General features: G+C 33.7%; 2 protein-coding genes across 3 annotated transcripts; one reads left to right on the top strand and one right to left on the bottom strand.

The window, feature by feature from the left end:
- The first annotated feature begins 6,043 nt into the window (after positions 1–6,043).
- LOC117565655 (ras-related and estrogen-regulated growth inhibitor) lies at positions 6,044–21,678 on the top strand. Its single transcript, XM_034244873.2, has 6 exons — positions 6,044–6,665; positions 17,771–17,942; positions 18,026–18,162; positions 18,222–18,380; positions 18,443–18,595; positions 21,168–21,678. Exons 2-6 carry the CDS (start codon positions 17,834–17,836, stop codon positions 21,606–21,608), a joined length of 999 nt encoding a protein of 332 aa, XP_034100764.1. The 5' UTR covers positions 6,044–6,665; positions 17,771–17,833; the 3' UTR covers positions 21,609–21,678.
- On the bottom strand, positions 18,932–19,949 carry LOC127565195 (ficolin-1-like). 2 transcript variants are annotated; one of them, XM_052002680.1, is made up of 3 exons: positions 19,752–19,949; positions 19,153–19,701; positions 18,932–19,098 (listed from the first exon to the last, which is right to left on the bottom strand). In XM_052002680.1, the coding sequence occupies exons 2-3, from the start codon at positions 19,461–19,463 to the stop codon at positions 18,966–18,968; spliced, it is 444 nt and encodes a 147-aa protein (XP_051858640.1). In that variant the 5' UTR covers positions 19,464–19,701; positions 19,752–19,949; the 3' UTR covers positions 18,932–18,965. The 2 variants fall into 2 exon arrangements, with proteins under 2 accessions (XP_051858640.1, XP_051858641.1); XM_052002681.1 differs by having other exon boundaries at positions 19,153–19,649.
- Positions 21,679–21,872: the final 194 nt, after the last annotated feature.

Here is a 21,872-nt window from a genome sequence, read left to right as displayed (position 1 = left end):
TCAGTTGCCTGTTGTGTTTCACGTGATTTCTACCCTAGAGGGTAGCTAAGTCTTAAACCCATTTCATTGATTAAAGTAGCAAATTATATTCAAAAAATTTTCCATTTTCTTGCCACTTAAAAACAACATGTTTTTTCTCGCTATATTTTTCTAATATTCGCCACAAACAATCGCCAAATGTTTATCTATTTTTTTTATTTATAATACTTGTTTAATGTGTTCAGAAAACATTTGCTCAAAATGGGTTTTAATTGGTTCATTCACAAGTAAAATGTTGAAACCTCATTGAACAATGTTTTAAATACAAAAATACTCAAATCATTGTAGATATTGCAAAAAATAAATAAAAATACTCAATTTAATGTATTTCGTTTATGTTTACAATGAGAAATCTGTAATTCAATGAATTTAGTTTATATTTACAATGAGAAATCTGTAATCATTGTAAATATAAACTAACTAAATTGAATTGAATTAAGACATTAACATATAATCACAATTATTTGTTTGAATTCTTTTCAAAATGTTCTTTAAAATATTAAAGATCCAATTTTTCCATTCTTGTATTCTATTTATTCAGCACTATGTCATAATTTAATATAGAGTTCAACAGATTTCTTCTACATTTTATATATTATATATCAAAAGAATATCTACTCAAAACGACATTTAACCCACTAATTGTTATTATTATTTTCAAATTATTTTTAATAAATTACCAAATTATTTAATCTCATTGAAATATAGAATTTTGTAAAAATGAAGTGTTATTTTATTACATAACCAATTCTATAAATTGTATCGACTCTTCCTCGATATATCAAAAGACTAACAAAAGCCGAATTATATCTGACTTCATATTTGGTTTTATTATTTTTTAATTTATTATTATAATTTTAAAAATTGTTTAGTCTTAAATGAATGACCATTTAATTTACCAAACTTTAATATTCTAGACCACTAATGAAATATTTTACACCACTAATTCTAAAAATGCGAACTACTTTCTTATTTCCAAATTATTATATATGTATTATTATTATATATTTTATTATAAAATTTATCATAAATATTTGTTTTTATTATTTCCCAATTATCTTTATAAATTAAAAATGTTTAACCTCATTAAATAATTTCATCTTTTATAAATTTGGTATTCTTTTATTACTTCACTCGTTTATTATATATTTTATTGTGAAATTTATTCCAAATTATTGTGATTCTTATTTTTTAATTAAATGTAATAAATTCAAAAAATATTTGTTAATATAAGAATTTCATTTTTCGAATATAATTTACTTTTCATTTATGTAATTATCAACAAAAATAAATCAATCAACATCAATTTAACTTAATTTATGCTTCAATTATTTTCAAATTAACATTATGAATTTAAAGAGAATTTATTTACTGTTTCTTTTTATTCAGAACCGAATTTACCATTTCTCACAAATATTTGTTTCTTTTATTTTGAAATTCTATTTAACATACAAATTTAAAGGTTATTTAGTTAGTTTTATTATAAAATTTCTCACAAATATTTGTTATTTTTTTATTTTTAAATTCAACTTATAAGTTCAAGATTTAATTACTATTATATCCAAAATTAATTTTTGGAATGTTTGTAATTATCAAAAAATAAATCAATCAACATCATATTAATCTTAATTCATGCTTCTATTATTTTCAAATTAACATTTTGAATTTAAAGAGAATTTGTTTGCTGTTGCTTTGTTGCTTTTCATTCAGAACCGAATTTGCCATTAGCCGTGACTTGGAGAGCGCATGATTTTCAGTTGTGAATCACGCAGAGTTTGTTTGCCAGTCTTTTGAGAAGTAATTCATAGCATGCCATTGGCGCATGCTCATGTTCACCCAAATCCCCCACAGTCCGGGCCTGAAGCAGACCCCAATATCAGAGCTAGAACTCAGAGTATTGGTTAAACTGTTTACTCACGATATTTGTCATAGAAAGAGAGCGGGAAGAGACTTTTGGTGGCGCCTATCTAAAGTAAACAAGCCGCTCTCTATGACATCGAATATACCTTTGATACCCACACACACAAACACACACACACATATATTTATCTCTGTGGATTTTTATCGGCATTAGCCTAATTAAGGCCTAAACTAATCGAATGCCTGTTTAGCTCTCAGCTGGAGTTTCGCTGAGTGTTAATTAAAAACAAAGCGAAAATCTGAGAAAACACGCGAGTTGCAGGCTGTAAACAAGTGTCTGGCACATTATCTAAATATTGGCACGGGTTTTGAGTCTGAGGACAAGGTTAACAACAAGGTTCACTTCTTTAATGAATTTACTCGTATATTATAGTATTCTTCTTTCAATTTTCATCATTCAACCACGCAACTTTTTGCACTCACTTTTGTCTTAATTGCTGAGATTGCGTGTCAATTTTATTGCAATTTATTGACAATTTTCCAATCAACAATGTTATTTTCCGTTTTCGCTTAATGTTTGTAATTAATGCGTAAACATTTTCTAAACGATCGCCAGACGTTGTCGAAAAGCTTTCGCGCCAAAGCTTTTCTTGTCTTGAGAGAACATTATTTGAGAAATCATATTTGGCGCAGTACTATAAATAAACATATATCCATAAACATTCAATTGACAGAGAGTAGGTCAGAGAGCGAGCACTTGATTGTTTGCAATACATATGTACGATGGTATGATAGGCTACATTTTTTAGTCAAAATATAAAATACTTAATTTGGGCGGATTCCAAATATTTAATTATAAAAAATATTATTTGCAACCCATAAAACAATCTGGTATATTTTATACCATATGGTATATTTGAAATGCAGCGCTTTATCAACATACCAAATATAGTCTTCGGTATATTTTAGTATATTAAGTATATTTATTTTATACTAAATGATATGTTTGGAATGTAGTGTTTTATCAATATACCAAATATTGCATTCAGTATATTTTAGTATTTTTAGTATATTCTGTATATTTTAAGAATAATACCGGTCAGTTTTGCTATTATTCAAAATAAATAGCGGGTATCTTGCAATCGAGCATACTCGACTGTAACTTTCTTATTTGTTTAATATTAAATTTAAGCAAAATTAAAAACCTAATGAATAATATGATAATTTCTAGACACAATTTTAGTATAATATTTAGTATATAGTATAGTAGATAGTATTTATATTTATTTCCATAGCATGCAATAGTAAAGTATTCGGTATATTTTAGTATATTTATTTAGTATATTTATATTTATTCCCATTATTCACTACTTACTCCAGCTTTAATAGAAAAATTGGTATATTAATTATACTATATTTAATATTAAATTTAAGTAATGTTACAAACCTAATGAATGATGGGATTATTTCTAGTCTCAATTTTAGTATAATATTTAGTATATAGTAATTAGTTTTTATTTTTATTTTCATATCATAGTATTCGGTATATTTTAGTATATTATTTTCGAATTTTTTATATTTATTTCCAATAGTGAAGTATTTAGTATAATTTAGAAAATGTATTGAGTATATTTATATTTATTCCCTTTATTCACCACTTACTCCAGATATAATAGATTAATTGGTATATCAAATATACTATATTTTCGAATATTTCAACAGAACTTTATTGCTATGCTGCAAATGCTTAGCTGAATTTGAAGCTGCTTCTCACTCACCTCAAGCCTGGTCAAGTTGTGACGCTATCTTTGACCTTGACTTTGATACGAATCTATCCAATTTAATGTTTTCACTAAGGAAACAGTTACACGATTAATAAATTATCGTTTTATCTCTTTCGTTTGGCCAGCGAAGACATCGTTGCCTTGACAGTTTATTTTTGACAAATTAGTTTGACTCCCCCTAACCTTAGAACAACAAATAAACAAAGCAGATGATAAGTTGTTGAATAGTGTAGTGAGGGGCAGAGAGGGAAAATGAGGGGAATGGTGGGGATGTTTGAACACCTTTTGGCTGCTGTTGATGCGTAAACAACATGAATGCAAAGTGACAGCAGCTATGACGACGATAGAATTCGACCTGCAAGGGTTAAAGGTGAAGGGGCAAAAGGTAAAACGGAGTAAGGCGCCCATCAATTGGTTTGCACGTGCATTAGGGTTAAATGGGTTGAAAGGGGGCGTCACACTGATGCCTCAGGCAGTGGAGCGTAATGAATGCAGAGGCACACACGCACACACACTTCTACACACGCAGACTATCACACACAGCACAGTGCCTTCTAAAGTGAATGCTCATCCTGTGGCATTCGAACCTGTTGCCAATTGAGACTCGGGTGCTTAGGCGCTTGTCAAAAGCAATTAGTGACGAGAATCCGACCTAAGCAACTAACCTAAAGAGACATGTGCAATGCTGACGACTACTTAATACCCTAGCTAAAGAAACTTTGATTTAGTTTTCATTGAGTTAGAAAAAATAGAAAAAGTTAGTAATTGAAGTTTTACATTTTCAATTTTAATAATATAATTAATTATATTTATATCTAAATGAACAACTTTTTAAATTGCATGCCTTCTCAACAAAAATATATAATCAATTTTATATATTTTGAATTAAAGTATTATTACATTTATACAATATATGTATTATATAAGAACATTCATTAAATTTCAAATACTTTAGTTAAACATAAATTTGAAACATTTGAAAATGAAATACATTTAGGAAAAAATGTTCATTACTGGTGCTGATTATAATAATTTTTGAAATATTTGAAATATTTTAAATTCTTTAATAATATAAAACTAAAAACTAATTATAATACATCAATAATACTATGGTAAATCATAAATATATATACATAAATTTCGCATAGTCTAAAGAGTTGTATAGCATTAATTGAAACAAATTTAAAAGCAAGCGAAGACAAGCATATATTTAATTAATACATGAATGTTGAGCAACAAATTCCACACACATTCACTTCAGTCCATATGTCCGTCAGTTATTCATGCTGCTGTCAATTTAGATATTTGTATCTTTATGATAATTAAGGTCGTAGGTTGTGTGAACTTCCCCTTTCCTTTCCTCGTTCCCTCATTCCCAGTAGCAAATATACATTCATTGGCACCCATACATATGTATGTATGTATGTGCACGCACACCTAAGCAAACAACAGACACACGCATCCTAAAAGTACGCGTACTCACACATGTGTCCTGTGGGTTGTGGGTTGTGGGCTGTGTTCAGTGGAAGACAGCGGCCCCAAACCGCGCGACCGACCGATGTCAACAGGTTGCCTTTGGACCATATGCCGCCTGTATAAATATGCACAAGTATAAGTGTTTACATGAAATGTGCGCGTGCGTGTGATTATGCACGTGCATGTAATTGTGTGGGTGTCTCGACTATGGCTGTGGCGTGCGCTTAACATTAGTCAGGCTCCCATCGTCTGTCCCCTCCCTCACCATCGCCCAGCAGCAAATAAATAACAAACACACATGCGGTCCACATGGGCTTGAAGGTCATGCCAGAAAATTAACAGGCATCTTTTCATGAATTTATTAATTTCATGTCATTTCAGTAATTTATTGTATTTGTATGTTTTTATTCTATTTTATTTGGTTTGAGTTACTGCTTCGGTTTCTTAACAGTCCGCGCTGTTAAACTCGCTGCTAGCTTAACATTGTTTGTAAAGCTCACTGAAAGCTTAACAGAAAACTGTAAAGCACGCAAAGATGCTGTCGCTTTGGCAGCAAATTGGCCAGAAAAAAGCTAAAACGGGAATCAAATGTTATTTAATTTAATAAATATGCTATTATTTATTTAGCTTAATGAGTTTAAATCTACATTATTAACACAATATTAAAAGTTTATATTATAATTGCAGAGATTTTTCAAACATGCAGAAATTACACAACACTTGTGTGTATGTGTGTTTGTTTTGCTTGTGTTTGAAGCTAACTGTTGCTGTCGCTGTCACTGCCTCTGCCGCTGTCGCAGCTGCTGCCGGCGTTTGGTTTGCTTGATTTGTTTTTGTTGCTTCTCCCTGTTTTCTGTTGTTTATTCGCCTGTTTGAAAGCCAGCGCAACGGACGCGTCGACGCTTGGCTGCCGCCAAACTCCCATTAACAATACGGAGAAAAATATTTTCGTGTTTGTGCCTGTCGCTTGTCGCCTGTCGCTGTCTTCTTTTTGATGTGTTGTGGGCGTGTTGTTGTTGTTGTGCACTTCCGCGTCGAAACTCTTTTGCATTTTACAACTGCACTTGTTGCGAACAGCAGTGGGAGGAGGAGGTGGTAAAGTGAAGTAGAACTCGCCTTACTTTCGCGCCATCTCGCTCTCGCTTCGGTTGACAACGTCGCGCAGTCGCCGCGCGCTGTTTTCACTTTTTTTCTGTTCTTGTTCTTGTTGCTGTTGTCATTGTTATTGTCGGTGTATTTCGGATTTTCATTATTGTTTTACAATGGCCTCCTGGCCGCGTCGCAATAAACACGCATCGAGGGTAGCTTAAAGCAAGTGCATATAAAAGCATAATTGCCGCCAGCCTTTGGCTTAATGTGTGACAGGAACTTAGCCGCGAAGGTTCCTCAACCAAAATAAATAAAAATTAAAAAAATAAAAATAAAATATCTCTCTCAAAAGGAAACACAATTAATTTCAATTTTCGCAAAAGGTGTAAATAAATCATTTCCTGCTGCAAGCAAACGGTGCGTATACTTAATTATTTTAGTAAAATGTGCGCGCAGCGAAAATAAATTCTCGAATTTATTACAATTATAACAAACACACGCACACAAATAAACAACGCATAATTTCCAATATTATTTGATGTGGTTGCTGAGGTAAAATTCATAAACAATTAAAAACATGGCACAGCGGCGTCGCCAAGAAACTCTGCAAGGGGCAAAGATAAAGAAATGTGTGAACAAAATACGCCCCTTTGGACACGCCTCTGCTTTAGGCGACCTCGAAGCGGAAACATAATTTAGCCAAATATGCTTTTTGCCCTTTCCACACACACTCACACGCAGCACATAATAAACATGTTTATGCGCAACATTTGCTAGACACCATTTGGATACCCTGTAAAAAAAGACAAAAAAAAAGAAGAAAAACGTGTTTAGCTTGTTTACAAGATTAACAAATCGATTGCAGTTCAATTTCTTTTCATCTTGTGAAAATATGAAAAATAAAACTATGGAAACTATTGAATGGAAAATTCTGCCATTAAAAATATCATAAAATTGTTAGTGTTTTCCTACTAATTCGGGCAGCATTAAAATTTTATTGTCTTTTTGGCACTAAGTACAGAGTTCAATTAAGTATTATTAAACTACACTGTGAAATTTGCAGTTCAATTTATTAAAGCAAAACTCAGTCATAAAATATACAAAAAAGAGTGGAGAAAGCAACATAAATTTTTTCTACTTAAATTTACGAGATTAAAGACAACATTAATTACTAATTAAAGTAGTAAATTTTAGCACAATCTCAAGATTGATTATCTCAACATAATCGCTTAAAGAGAACTTGACGTCTTTCCTAAATTATTACCAATAATTTTTCAACAATTGCATTTTACTAAGTGCTTTATAGTCGAGCAAATTATAAACAATCTTCGCTCTTGTATCTCATTGTTAATCATTTTAATTGGCATTAGATAGTTTCGTGTATTTCCGACACGATGACTTTGAGAAATGTAAAAGAGAAACACAAGAAAAAAAAAGCAAAACAACATTTTTGATGTGAGCGATGCGCGGCGCGTTGAGAGATTTGATTTGTTTGATTTGTTTTAAATACATTTTAAATTTACCCGCAAGGTCGCCGCAATAAGCAAAAGTGAAAAGCAAATTTGTTGCACTGTCTTTGGCGGTCAGTGTAGCGGAGAGAAGGGGGGAGAAAAGTGTTTGTGAAACGCTCAAACAATCAGTAAATACTCGTATAATGAGGCGCATTTTGGTGGGCGCCCCACTGTCATAAAGCTACTTACTAGTTAATAGCCACCTCCCCCCTTCCACCTCTGCACTTCCCTGGCAACCACACCCACAAAAGGCGCACCGGCTGCCCGGCTTTAACTTGCGGCTAGAACGCGAAAAACCCAGCAACAAAAGCATCACAATTTTTATTGCCTTGCAACCGCAGACATTCAGTGGGTGGAGAGAGGGGAGAAGAGGAGCGAGGGGGAGTGAAGACGTTCGCTTGTGGCTTGTGGGTGACAATCGAGCATCTCGTAATTCACTGTTCATTGGAGGCGATCGTAAACAGACACAAAATAGGCAAAGAGCTACAAGTTATTGATATTCAAAGTACACACATGACGCATACGACGCGTGTGACGCGACAACACAATGTCTCGGCATAAAAGCTGAGAGTAGGCTCTTAAAAAAAGATGCAAAAATGGGACTCATAAGCCAAAGGAAACAATCGCGAGGCTGTGAAATCAATAAGAACCGTCGTAAGCTTTGATTTATGCTGAAATTTCATCAGCAAATTATGCGTGTTAATTATATTATTATGCTGGCAAAGTAGGTTAACGATAAGAATACAAAAAAACAGAAAAAAAATGTTGATAAGCTGCGAGAACAATCAGACAAAGCTGAGAATTTGTGCCAGCTTTATGTTAGCTGTTGCATTTCATTTACAACGAATTGTGGCAAATTCCATTAGCAAAGTATTTATGTTGATTGTGTATTATATTTCAATTAGACAAACTGATTTAATAGTAATTAGTGAAACTTAAAGAGAATCGCTGCTTGTACAGAGTTGAATTTCAATTTGGCAAACTGTTTAGGCAGCAATTAGCAAAAATTCAACAGAATTTATGTTAGCAGCAGTTGGCAAAAATTCAACAGAATTTCTGATTATAGAGAGCTTATTAAAGTAATCATGAAATGCAATGAATATGTTGTTTCAAATATTAACTTATTTGTGATAAGGAATATTTATAGTTTGAAAACTAAGCTAAGAGCTATGGATAAAATCATTATATGTGAAAAGGTAAAACTCTTAGTATGAACATTAAAGTTAAATGAAGTTGATATATTCAATACATTTAATTTAGAAAGCAATAAATTTGTATCTACTAGATAAACTTTTGTGCTGTCTGCATTCATTTTGTTTTACATTCATTTTGATTTTATTTTTTATATAGTCATAAAATTGTTAATTTTTTTTGTCTGCAAAACGTTTTAAGGAGCTCTAAATATATTGAGAGGCTATTACCTAAATTGAAGTACACTTTTGTTTCTTCAAATATTTGGGCTGAATTTGATACTTAATACCTGCACTTTAAGGAGCAATTTAATAAGCAAAATAATTAGGAAATTGCTAAAACAAAATTTAATAAAGCAACTGTATTGAAATGCTTCAATTTAAGAAAAGTTAAACAGCACAAAATTGACCAAATGCTGTTGGAAAATTCATTCAATTTACGCTGATAAACGGGGCGACTTTAAGGTTTATAAACTTACTGGCAGATAAGCCGGGGAAAACTATTTATTCTCGCCATCCCCAGATGGCAATCCTGTGCTCGTCCAGAAGCAACCGTTGGTTGCTTTTTCGTACTTTTGGGGCACGTGTTTCTCGCACTAAATAAAACAGGGCAAAGCCAAAGCCAAAGCTAAAGCCACTTGCAACAGTTCAGCACGTCTCTCACACATGTTCAACGGTGTAACCCTGTGTATGTGAGTGTGTTAGTGTGTGTTAGGGTATGTGTGTGTGCGTGTGTGTTTATAATGTTGGTACTTGTGGTTTTTGTATCATATTACTCACATTGTTCTTCAACGCTGGCCATGAGTTAGCAAACTTTAGCACGATGGTCGCATTTATTTTTAGTTAAACGTCGCTTATCACTCACACTCTCTTGCTCTCTCTTTCTCTCGGAGTGTATCCCTTTCCCCCTCACTCTTACTCTCTCTCAGCTGCGCTCGCCCGAAATGACATTTATGACGGTTGACTTGTATTTATGAGGCTTATTTAACAAGGCCTCGTCGTTGCGGTTTGCATTGCTACTGTATGATTTGGGTATCCTGAGAGCAAGAGTCCTTGGTGTCCTTTTCGAAGCATGCAACATGTTTGCTGTTCTCTTTTCTTCCCAGTTACATTTAAATGGAATCGCCTCTTTTGAAGTATTTGATTCGTAGAAAATTATATACGCAAATTCTTTAAATGTGAAACCATTTTAATTTGCTCTGAGGCAAGTTAAAAACCCTTTTCTTGTAACATCTTTTCTGCATTTAAGTTGTCATGAGTTGTCTTAATTGTAGGCATTAAGTGTGTCGTGTCTAGACAATAAAAGTGTTCCTTAGATTTCTTCTTTTTTTTATATGAAGCTCTTTTAAATTCATCTTTTATTTCAAGTATTTTTAAGTAACAAATGTTTCATGTTTGTTGATGAGGCATGCAAACTAAATCTATTCTTATGCGTTTAGTATTTTAATAATTGAAAGGAAGTGCAAAGTGTTCCTTACATTTGCCATTTTTTAATGTGAACTTTATTAAAATTCATTTTATATTTCAAGTACTTTTTGGTGAGAAATTTACAATTTTTGTTGAATACTAAAACTGTTCTCAGATACTTAGTGTTTTGTGAATTAAAAAGAAGCGAATCATTGGAATTAAAGTTCTTATACAGAAAAATTACTATGGTATTCATAAATAAATGTAACATTGTAAAATTATGTTCTTCCTTTATAATGCTAAGAGAAATCAGTTGAAATATTAACTGTTTAGCAAAAGTATAAAAAGGTAACTAAATAAGGAACGACGTATTTTTGTCTTTTTGAAATATTCAGTTTTTAACAAAAATACAAAGAGATATCTAAATAAGAATCAAAATATTTGTATCTTTAATAAATTAGTCGATGTCGGAACAATCTTTAATTAATTCTTATAAATTGGATCACTTGATCTATACTTTGTTAACTCTGTAGAAAAGAGTTTTCATTCAGTTGACTTTGAATGTTTGCTTAGAATAAAGAGTATCTCGTATTTCACATATTTGCAAATCGCACTTCTGATTGTTTCTTTTTTTTTTGGGAGCTTTCGCCACATCAAATTTCCCTTTTTTCGTATACTATATATGTATAGTATATACTGTATATATTTTGGCTAATACTGTTTTCAAGGTTCTGCGACGCAGACGCTGCGTGGTTACTTTCACATCCCACATGGAAATGCGCGACAAAATAAATACTTTGCGACCGTTGCAGTTGAGTGAAGGGGGGAGAGCGAAAGGGAAGGGGAATCATGGACTATTGTGGTCGATGGAGGCTGACCGACGAGCTCTCTCTACTTCCATATATATACGTATATATATATATATATATATATATAACTCTACAATGCGACGCTAAGCGACATACGGTCTAACAATTTCGCATTTTCAATTTCAGGGACGCACAACCAATGGCAACAGTTGTGTGTGTGTTGTTGTTGTTGCTGTTAATGTTGTCGATGGTTGGTAATGAAGTGAAATGACAAGCACAAATACGTAGGAGAAGGGGCAGAAGGGGGACACCTGCTACTATAGTACTCGACACAACTCCAATAGTCATGAGTCGCGTCGCAAGTGCTGCGCTTCCCATGACCTTAGCCAAAGTGGAAGCGGAATTGCTTTGCTGCCATGACAACCTACGAGTACTACACTTTTTTTTTCGAATACCCGGTCAGCTATCAGTGCAGAAGGTATAAGTGAGTGACTAGCGAAAATATTGCAAGTAGACAAAAGGATGCAGCTCCAATAGCGAGACGAGGCAACATAGGCGTGCTTGTCCATCCGTCTGTCTGTCTGTCCTGCTGTATAAGTGGCTCAATGTCTGAGATTATAAGAGCTAGAGCTATGAAATTTGGAGGGAATACTCTTAAAGTGTTAATGTGTGTTTTAACATTTTAACAGTTATTGCGTCTCTTTAGTTTTTGAATAAATAAAATTCTAAGATATTACTGACTATAATAATATAAGAATTTGTTTGGAATCTAATTTTAGTATATTTTGAATGTAATAGTGTATTGAAAAACCAAATATAGGTTTCGGCATAGTTCAGAATTTTTGGGTATATAAATTTGGTATATTTTTATTTATCTGGAACTATTGTTCTTGGTATATTATTCTTAAGTATATTTTGAATATTGTAGTATAATATATCGATATACCAAATATAGCCCTCAGTATATTTTGGTATTTTTGGAATACTTTCTTTTATTAATCTGGAATTCTTGTTTTAAAAACTCTTCTGAAATATATTTTGAATATAATAGTACATCGATATCCCAAATATAGCCCTCAGTATATTTTGGTATTTTTGGAATAATTTCTTTTATTAATCTGGAAGTATATTTTAAATATAATAGCATATCGATATACGAAATAAAGCCCTCAGTATATTTTGGTATTTTTGGAATACATACTATCTTTTATTAATTTTATTAATCTGGAATTCTTGTTTTCAAAACTCTTCTTTAAGAGCAAAAAGTTTTTAAAATCAAGATTAAAATCTACTTTTCTATATAGTTTTTTTCAATGAGTATTTTTAATACTCACTTCTTTTTCAATACCTGGTATTGTATAGTCGATTACACCTTACGTACTAACAACTGTGGCTACTTATTGTTGTTGTTATGTTTTTGTTATTGGTCAGTGGTTAGGTTGATTTGTTTTCTATGGAATTTTAAGCAGCTCTCGTCGCAACACGGCGAAGTGCGACACGTGCGCTAGGCAACCAGACGCGCTTTCTGTAGTAACCCAATCTCAACTCAATTTGCTCAAAATGTAGCACGCAATAAGTTTTCATAAACATAAACAGGTCAACAACCCGATGTCACTCTCTCACTCACTCTCTGTTTCTGTCTCATTTACTCCACTTCACTCTTACCACACTGACCCAAGTGTTTCATTCTGCTGCTATTTCTGTGAAGAGTGTGTGTATAGTAACTATGCCTGAGCAACTTTTTTGAATTCAATGTCTATGCCAAGGTCCCGCTCCCCAACTACAGTTACGGTCACTGGTCCTTAATGTATGCTCATAAGGTGCCGTTGACAATGTTGGCAATGAGGGTGCTTCATGAGTAACTTTTTCGTATTAAAGACACTTTAATCACTTTCCTATTTTGCGTCGCTTATCTAACTTATATTGAAAATTTTCCTGAAATTTTAATGCACTCAACTTTATTGCTTCAATTCAAGACTACACAGAAAGAAAAAACGTGCCAAAATCAAGTATAAAATCTTGAATCAAGATTATATGATATCAAAATTGAACCAAGAAAGTTAATACTTAAGTCAAAATAAAAATCCAGCAAATATTCAAGATTTCCTAATCTTGCAATTTAAGAGTATAATCTTGTTTCAAGAATGGAAAAATCTTAAATTTTAACAAAGAAAGCAAAATATTTAATCTCTCCGTGTATACATATTTTTTTAATATTACTTAACGACTTATTGTAATCCGTATTTTAATTAAAAATGGTAGCGTCGAATGTGTAACTTTCATTAATTTTTTGTATTACATTATCATTTTATTCCCTACAATTTATAATTTTTTTATATATCTATTCACTAATTAAATTTGAGAATTCGTTATATTCAAAAGTTGCACTTTGAAAAGACAGTTTTGTTAAATTAAGAACTATAGTCATTGCTTAAATATAAAAAAAACTCTAAATACAAACTTATAATGTATTTACACTACTTTTTATCCTTTGCGGTTCACATTTAAAAATATGAAAATTTAACCAATTATGGTAATTTATTTTTATCAATAACATTGCTTTGAAAATGTTTATATATTATCTTTACTAAAGTTCAGCGTTAATAAATTTTCGATAGGTTATAAATTGTTGTTTGTAATTGTAATAATTGTTATAATTGTAATCTATGCTTCCATAATTATGGTATAACAATAATCTTCACTAAAATTAAAAATGTGTTTTAATTATTTATATTTAGTTCACTGACTTCATTTATATATTATATATCTTTGCGGTCATAAAATAATGCCATGAATATCCGGATTAATCAGAAGTTGCTTTTAAATATTTGGCGTATAGTAATAATATTATATTTTATTATATACAATAAGATTCACTGCAGAAATGTTACAAAATATTTCTAAATAAATTGGCAAGATTTACCTGTTTTTATATTTTAAAGATGTGCAATTGCTTCTGTCTTTAACTAGTTAAATAAAAAAACTAAAGTGCTTTCGCTTGCGTGTCACACTTGAGAGTCTTGTCTTGAGGTCTCTTGGGTAACCCTACTGTGTAGTAATGTGTGCGAAGATGGCAGATAATGTGCGTTAGAACTCATTAGTGTGCGTAACAGTTTGCTGGCACTGTTTACACCTTGCTTGACTGCACCGCCCGATGGCCACAACAGACAACAGAGAAGAGAGAACAACACATCGTCATTCCCCTTAAAGCTGTTGCGATTCCCATCGTGAGTTTCCTGCGGGACAGCGTGTGAACATCCACATGTAGAGGGCGAAACAAAAGAAAATCGCAGTAATTAAATCGAAATCAAAATCAAAATGAAAGTGGAAGTCGAAGTGAAAGCGAAAGTTTCGCTTGGGGAGCAGACGCAACACAGACGGGACTTAATGGACCTAAGGGCGAGACGGAGAAAAACTCTCGAAAAAGTTGTTTTCCAGGCGTCGTGGCAACACAACCACTTGATGCACATAAAATCGACCAGCCGACCAGTGGAGCGATGTGTTACGTTGCGTTACGTATACGCCCTGTTGGCTGGCAGGCAATTGGTTCATTAGGCACGCGCAGCGTTCTATAGAATGTTGCGTTGCCTTGGCAGCCGCTTTCGGCTTTCGCATTGTTTGAGCTACAAATCCACCTAATTAAAATCTACGCAGCAAATGCTTTAAGTCGCAAAAGGTAAAGTCTGGCTCGGGTTCGGAACCGAGTCCAGGATTTTCTCCTGGTCTGCTGCTGCTGGCATAATCAGCATGCATGTGGCTGCTGGCTGCTGGTTGCTGGTTGCTGGCGCCTGCTCCTGATGAATATTTATCAGCACAGCAGACATTAATACTTCTATATACATCCACATGATTCTCTTTTTCTCCCCGCCATCTATCTGTCTGTGTTTGAGCGCGTGTATTTGTGTGAAGCAACAAATGCGTCGTAAACACAATGCACAAACAAGCACACGAGCCTTTGAGCTGAGCTGTGTTCTCATTCAGTAGCAGAAGTAATTATAATACTCTTCCATGGAGTACACTCAACAAGTGATAAGTGCTTAATCTGATCAAGTTACTCATTAGTCGAACTCTTCTTTATAAATGTTAAGAATTACTTAACCTGAATTTACTGCGGTCTGAATTCATTTAGGATTTGAATAGGTAATTTTACTTTTGTATTATATATATAAATATTAATTAATATATAAATGTTTTTCTGTCTCTTTACATTCTACATTCTTCATTTAATTTAAATTGATTTTGAGCAATAAATTCAGCTTTTAAAATATCTTGTAAACTGGTTGTAAAATAATCAAAATATAGAATAATTTGACCAAGTTAGTTATTATTCTACCTTTGCTCAATCAACCTTATAAAATATTTAGTATTCAAAAGATTTTTATTGTCGTCTCAGCAAATTAAAACGTTTATATTATGTGTAGGTAATTTTGTATTCTTATTATTTAATTAAAAGTTGTTTTTTGTATTTAATCTATTATTTTAATTGATTTAGTCAAGTGATATTTACTTAAAATAAAATATTAAAGAGCAGATAACGATTTGATTCATAGTACAAATTCAATTTAATAAACTTCTGTTTTTATTATGAAATACATAGTTACTGAAGAAAAGATTTTTTCGTATGGTATATGTAAGATTTGTACTCTGTTGTATATATCGAATGCCTTTGGTACGTTCTAGCAGTTATATATAAATGTGGTATAATTTATGAATAATACTGCACTGTTTTGATTTTATTTCAAATAAGTAGTACTTGTTTTTATTTAATTTTAAATTTATGACAAAGCTTAAACTTACTAAGAATGTCTTCAACCTGATGCCTAATTTTGAAAATACTCTAAACAATTTATTTATTTCTACTATTTCTTAGAATCATTTGTTCCTTAAATTTTAATAATATAACTAAACCAGATTAATCATAATAGATATTTTAGAGTAGAGCATTAAACTAAAGTTTAAATGTGTATTCTTGAAGAGTATTCAAATTGTGACTCGATATCGATAAATTACCTGGCAGACTCATTGTTTACATTCTGACTGGACAAACACTAGGAGTGGAGTGTACACGTAGACGGAGACGGAGAATTATCCACATGCACTTGAGCTCTTGGTTGTTGGAAATAATGCGACTGTATCGAGAGGCACTTGGACATTGAGTGAATGGAGGGCGCCCAATGGAGTGCGACATTTACCTCGCATTTAAGTGATAATTGATATTTTATGAGTACTATTGTATTTACTTATTTTGAAGTGCACGAGAATTGCTTGCAAGTGGAACTATGTATCCCAGTATATGTATATAGAGTGAGTAATCTGCTGATAATTGTCGGGGCGTGTTGTTGATTATTATAAACATTATCATAATATTGACCATGTCCCTGGCCCTGACGATGGCTTAAGCTGTGTGTGTGGCTCCAGTTCAGTTGCTGTCGCTGTTGCTCTTGTGTTTCAGTCTCAGGCTCTGACCCTGGGACGACGGCGACGCAAAAAGTGTCCAATAAATGTTTCAAAGTTGTCGTTGTCGTTGTCGCTGACATTGTTGACCTTATCAGCAGCACAACACACACACACACACTCACACACGAATTCACATTTACATATGTATACTTAGACTTGTGTGTGCGTGGAGGGGGAGCTATAAAACACACGCACTCGCTTGTCTTTTGTGGTGCGCCTTAGTGTATGCTACGAAAAATTCACCCGCCTTTTGTTGCCGACGCTCGAAAGTATGCAATATTGTTGTGAGCTGAGCCAAAAATGCGTATCGGAGGTGGAAGAACTCTCCCAGCTCCTCGTATGGATTACGGGCAGCCGAACTATGCAGCAAATAATAATATCTGATAGAACATGCAAATGTACAGGAAAAGAGCTTGATAGACCAAAGCATACCCTGTATTATTACAAGCACAGCGAATTCTTTGTATTTTATCAACACAGTTTTCTGACATGGCATCTTAACCTTTTTTTTAAATATTACATATTTTATAATATTTATTAAATAATTCTACTGCTTTCCATTTGAGAGCCTAATCTTGTTGTATATGAAGAATCTTAACGAAGATTTAAAGTACGTACAGATGTGAACTTTGAAATAGCAGTGTGACCGAAAAAAACTACATAACTGTTTTTTTTTTTTGCAAATTCGTTTTTGTTAGTTGATGGAAATATAGAGATAAGAAACAACCAAAAATTAGCAAAGCAAATTTTGTCTTGAAGTTGTGTTTATAATAGCATTTTTCAATTTTAAACACGCACTAGCACTGCTATTTCTAAGTTCACAGCTGTAATTATTAGAAAAATATACACTTTTTCATATACACACAGACTTTTGATACACAAAAAATAAGACTTTCATTCTTCATCTCCTAGGGAAATTAATTTAAGGTCTGGCCACTGAGCAACTGTGAGATTGTACAATACTTTACCATATAATAATTTTATGCTGGCAATACATCATAACAAACAATTGTCGCGAGTCGATGTAACCTTTTAATGCTTAGTTTGTAGGGCATCAGAAAAGGTTCTGTCAATCATGCTGGGCAGACAGACGCATTGTGTTCGTCTCATGGCAAAAACTTACGCAGCTTTTATTTTCTTTTTCACAGCACCTAAAACAGTTGGCCTTCGTCTACATTCTATTTGATTTCTACGTTGTGGAGTGAAGTGAAATGAATGCCACCTCGCCAAAGTCGTCGCTGGTCAAGCTGGGCCTGCATACCAATAAACAAAAGACACTGAAGGTCATGGTGCTCGGCCAGAGCGGAGTGGGAAAAACGGGTGAGTGACGAGCCAAAGTAATAGGAGACAAGTCTGCTAAAGCTTCAAAACCTTCCTCAACTTTATCTTCGTCATTTGTGTAGCCATGGTGGTGCGTTTTATCACCCGCCGTTTTATTGGAGAATATGATCCAAATCTAGAGAAAATCTATACCTGCCAAACAACGTTGGACAATGAGGCGATACAGTTCGATATACTGGATGCCACCGGTCAGCTGCATGTGAGTAAAAATAGTTTTAAACGATTTAATAAAGCAAATTGACTTCTTGTTCTCTGAAGGAACTGGATGGAGTTAGTCTGGAGTCGAACATACGCTGGGCGGATGCATTTATACTCGTTTACTCCATCACAGACAAGTGCTCCTTTGACGAGTGCAGTCGACTGAAGTTCCTCATCAACTACAACAAACGTCGACGCAAATTGGGTTCCACCAGCAAGGTTTGAATTGACATGAATTGCTTTTTCTTACCAACTTCTGTTAATTGTGCTTTGCTTTGCAGGATTATGCCTTGGACATACCCGTCATACTGGTGGGCAACAAGACAGATCAGACGGGAGATCGAATGGTCAATTTGGAGGAGGGACAACGTCGGTTTCGTGAGCTATCCTGCGCCTGCTTTCATGAGATATCCGTTAGGGAGAGTGTTGATCAGGTACGTGCATTATATAATTTCACAATTTCTTAATAATCTCAATGATCTTTAGTATCAATAGTACCTGAACATTGTTTTATATTCTTTCAAATTTCTCTGGAACTTTACTAGCTTCTCTTCCAGTCACTATTTAATTAAGCATCCATAAATATTTAATGTATTTCCTTACTTCATACAATAAATTTCTAAATTTAGAAAATTTTGCAACATTCTATAATATTATATTGTAGTTTTGTGAAGATTAATATTACAAATTAAGAATGCTTAAAATTAAACATATTATATTAATGTAAATGAATATATGTCCATTATATGTTAATATCAAAAGATTCAAAGATCAAATTGTTTTTGTCTCTATGAACAGACAAAGTCAATCATCGTCTATGTAGGAAATCTTCCTTGGACGTATCATCATAATGGTTTTTTTGAGGGAGGTTTTGTTCCTGAATTCGGACCAGTAAATGCCCAGAGAACTTGTGCCATTATATATACCTGTAAATTGGCTATAAAAAATGTTTTAGCAAGAAAATTGGGATAATCATAGCATATATTCTTACGCTCGAGTGCAGTTCTTATACCACCAAGCTCCTTTTCGTTCCTCGGCACAGTTTTTATCCGATGCATCATTGTCCCGATCATAGGTGGAGAAATTATAGAACTTATTATGTATCAAAGAATCACCAGCAGTCCCGCTGCCTGGGGTCAGAGTGTTCAAAGCATACAGTTCATCTTCGTCAGCAATTGCAAATCTTTCATACTTCTCAAACACTTCTGTGCCCTGAAAATCCTCGAGAATCACAAGCAACTCTTGACTGAACTCCGTAGTTAATGCATGTATTTTGTCCAATCCCAAAAAAAAACTCGCCATCTAGATCACCAAATCCCTTTTTGTAAGAATTCCAGTTTCGATAAAACTTCACTCTCCCATCAAGTCGTCTTAAAATAATAGTCCAACCACCTTCCTGAGTCTTCAAATCACAGGCCACTTTAAAGGGTTGTTGAAAGTAGTTGGGAATATAAATCTCGTAGATTCCACTCGATTTGGAATAGATTCCTGCCTCGGCACAGTTGCGTACATAGTTACGTAAACATAAGTCAGAAATTGGCTGGAAAATCTTTATCTTATTACTAATACTTTAGTTTTTGGTTAACTCACTTTAGGTCGGTAATCTGCGATGTAATCGGAGGAATTTCGTTAGTTTCATTAAATTCTTGAGCATTACTAAGAATGGTTAAGATATTTATTAGGAATGATATATAAATTATACAGCGGAACATTTTGGCGACACTAATTGGAATAAAGACTGAGCCAAATTTCCTTTTTATACAAAAATTTCTTATCGTTATAATCAATTTTGCCAAATTAAAATATTGATAATGTTTAGGGCTCTATAAATTAAGCGATTATTAATTCAGCTCATTATAAAGAAGTGTATAATCAACAATGCACTCAATAAATGGTTCAATTTAAATAGAACGAAATGGATCAAAGTGAATTGAATTTGATTATTTGATAGCATGAAGTGTTAGTGCAAAATCAGATGTGTGTGAATGAAATTCGACGAAAGCATTAATCTAATCTTATCCACCACTCCGACCCTAGCAATAATGAATAGATTAATGTAACTCTTAGTAAATAAGCCTTCCTTCCTAAAATATTATTTATATATTTTATGATCCTTACATTTAATTTATATTCCTAAACAGAAAATTCCTAATTAACTTTTTATAATTAAAATTTTTTGGATTTTCTAATTAATTGAAGTTATTATTTAATGTTACAATATATATTTGTATTATCTATCATAGTAATAATCATAATTAGAACAAGTAAGAAAGCTACAGTCGAGTGTACTCGACTGTGAGATACCCGCTACCCATTTTGAATAAAAGAAATAAATTTTCTCAAAATATACCGAATATACTGCGAAAATACTAAAAATATACCAAATGGTATATTTGGTATATCGATATTGTACCGCATTCAAAAAATACCATAGACGGCACAATATACCAGATTGTCAGCCAAAGCAACTGCGACCCCTAGTAAGTAGGCGTTTTTGCCCATACAAAAGTATTTCTTTAATAACTTCCACAATTTTTATCTGATCGCAATCAAATTCTTAGGAATCATAACTATTATAGTAGTTATTGCATATACAAACTCTAGCTCTCAAAACTTTTGAAACTCTAGCTTCAAAATTACGCTTGTTATTCGATTTTGATTTGCGGGGGCGGAAGTGGGCGTGGCAAAAATTTGAAAAAAACTTGATCTGCGTGCAAACATAACAAATGATATCGAAAATTATAGCTCTATCTCTTATAGTCTCTGAGATCCAGTGTTTCATACGGACAGACGGACCAACAGGCAGACAGACAGACAGACGGACAGACGGACATGGCTAGATCGTCTCGGCTGTTTAAGCTGATTAAGAATATATATACTTTATAGGGTCAGAGAGGCAAGTAGAAGGAGGCACCTGTTACATACATTTCCTGTCGGTACAAAGTTATAATACCCTTCTACCCTAACTTCCAAAACTTAATCTGATTTTCACATGCTGTTTTTCAGGTGCAGAACGTATTTCGCGATGTGTTCCGCTTCTGGCGTGTGTTCAGCAAATTCCCCAAGCTCAAACGTTCCACCAGTGATGTGGCAAATGCCGCAGATGGTATCCTGACGCCTCCTGATTCTGGTTCATGTTCCTTCTACGACACAACGTCGCTGGCCGTGACGCGTCGCTCGTTCCTTCTCATTGGCAGTGCCTGCCAGGAGGAAGGCAGCGTCCACGGCGATCACACCGAGTCCACGGACGACATCGCGAGCAGCAGTTTGGGCAGCTCACGAAGCGACATCGATGCTCCGTTCCGGAATCGCGCCTCCACCGATGGCACGCTGTTGTCGAGACCGAGACGTTGGCGCTATCCGCCGCCTGGTTGCCTCTTGCCGCACACGAATCGAGTAGAGCGGCGCATGAGCATCTCGACGAGGGGCAGCAACGCCAGCTACTGACCGCTAGATGGCGCTGTTCCCATATTTAGTTAGTTCAATTGTTCCGCCAAATATATTTATAGCTAAATGTTGAAACCCGTTTGTTTGTGTGCATTTATTTATGAGAAACAAGTTTTTGTATGAAAACTTTTAATCTTTCAGATGGCTGTAGTTAAATATCCTAAAAGTTAGCTGTAATGATTCAAACCTCCAGTAAAGTTAACGATAGTATTAGGGCTTAAATATGTACATATGTTATGTCGTACTTACAAAATAATTTGATAG

This window comes from Drosophila albomicans, chromosome 2L, assembly GCF_009650485.2.
Source record: "Drosophila albomicans strain 15112-1751.03 chromosome 2L, ASM965048v2, whole genome shotgun sequence".
NCBI classification, from domain to species: domain Eukaryota; kingdom Metazoa; phylum Arthropoda; class Insecta; order Diptera; family Drosophilidae; genus Drosophila; species Drosophila albomicans.
Note: the sequence above shows the minus strand (reverse complement) of the source record. Positions and strands in the feature narration are given on the sequence as shown.

What these genes read in the sequence shown, in the direction of transcription:
- LOC117565655 (XM_034244873.2), top strand. Translation starts at nt 17,834, where the DNA reads ATGAATGCCACCTCGCCAAAGTCGTCGCTGGTCAAGCTGGGCCTGCAT. An exon ending in GAGCGGAGTGGGAAAAACGG is followed by an intron (nt 17,943 to 18,025) that starts GTGAGTGACGAG and finishes TCATTTGTGTAG; the next exon opens with CCATGGTGGTGCGTTTTATC. An exon ending in AATTGGGTTCCACCAGCAAG is followed by an intron (nt 18,381 to 18,442) that starts GTTTGAATTGAC and finishes TTTGCTTTGCAG; the next exon opens with GATTATGCCTTGGACATACC.
- LOC127565195 (XM_052002680.1), bottom strand. Translation starts at nt 19,463, where the DNA reads ATGGCGAGTTTTTTTTTGGGATTGGACAAAATACATGCATTAACTACG. An exon ending in TATAAGAACTGCACTCGAGC is followed by an intron (nt 19,099 to 19,152) that starts GTAAGAATATAT and finishes CATTTTTTATAG; the next exon opens with CCAATTTACAGGTATATATA.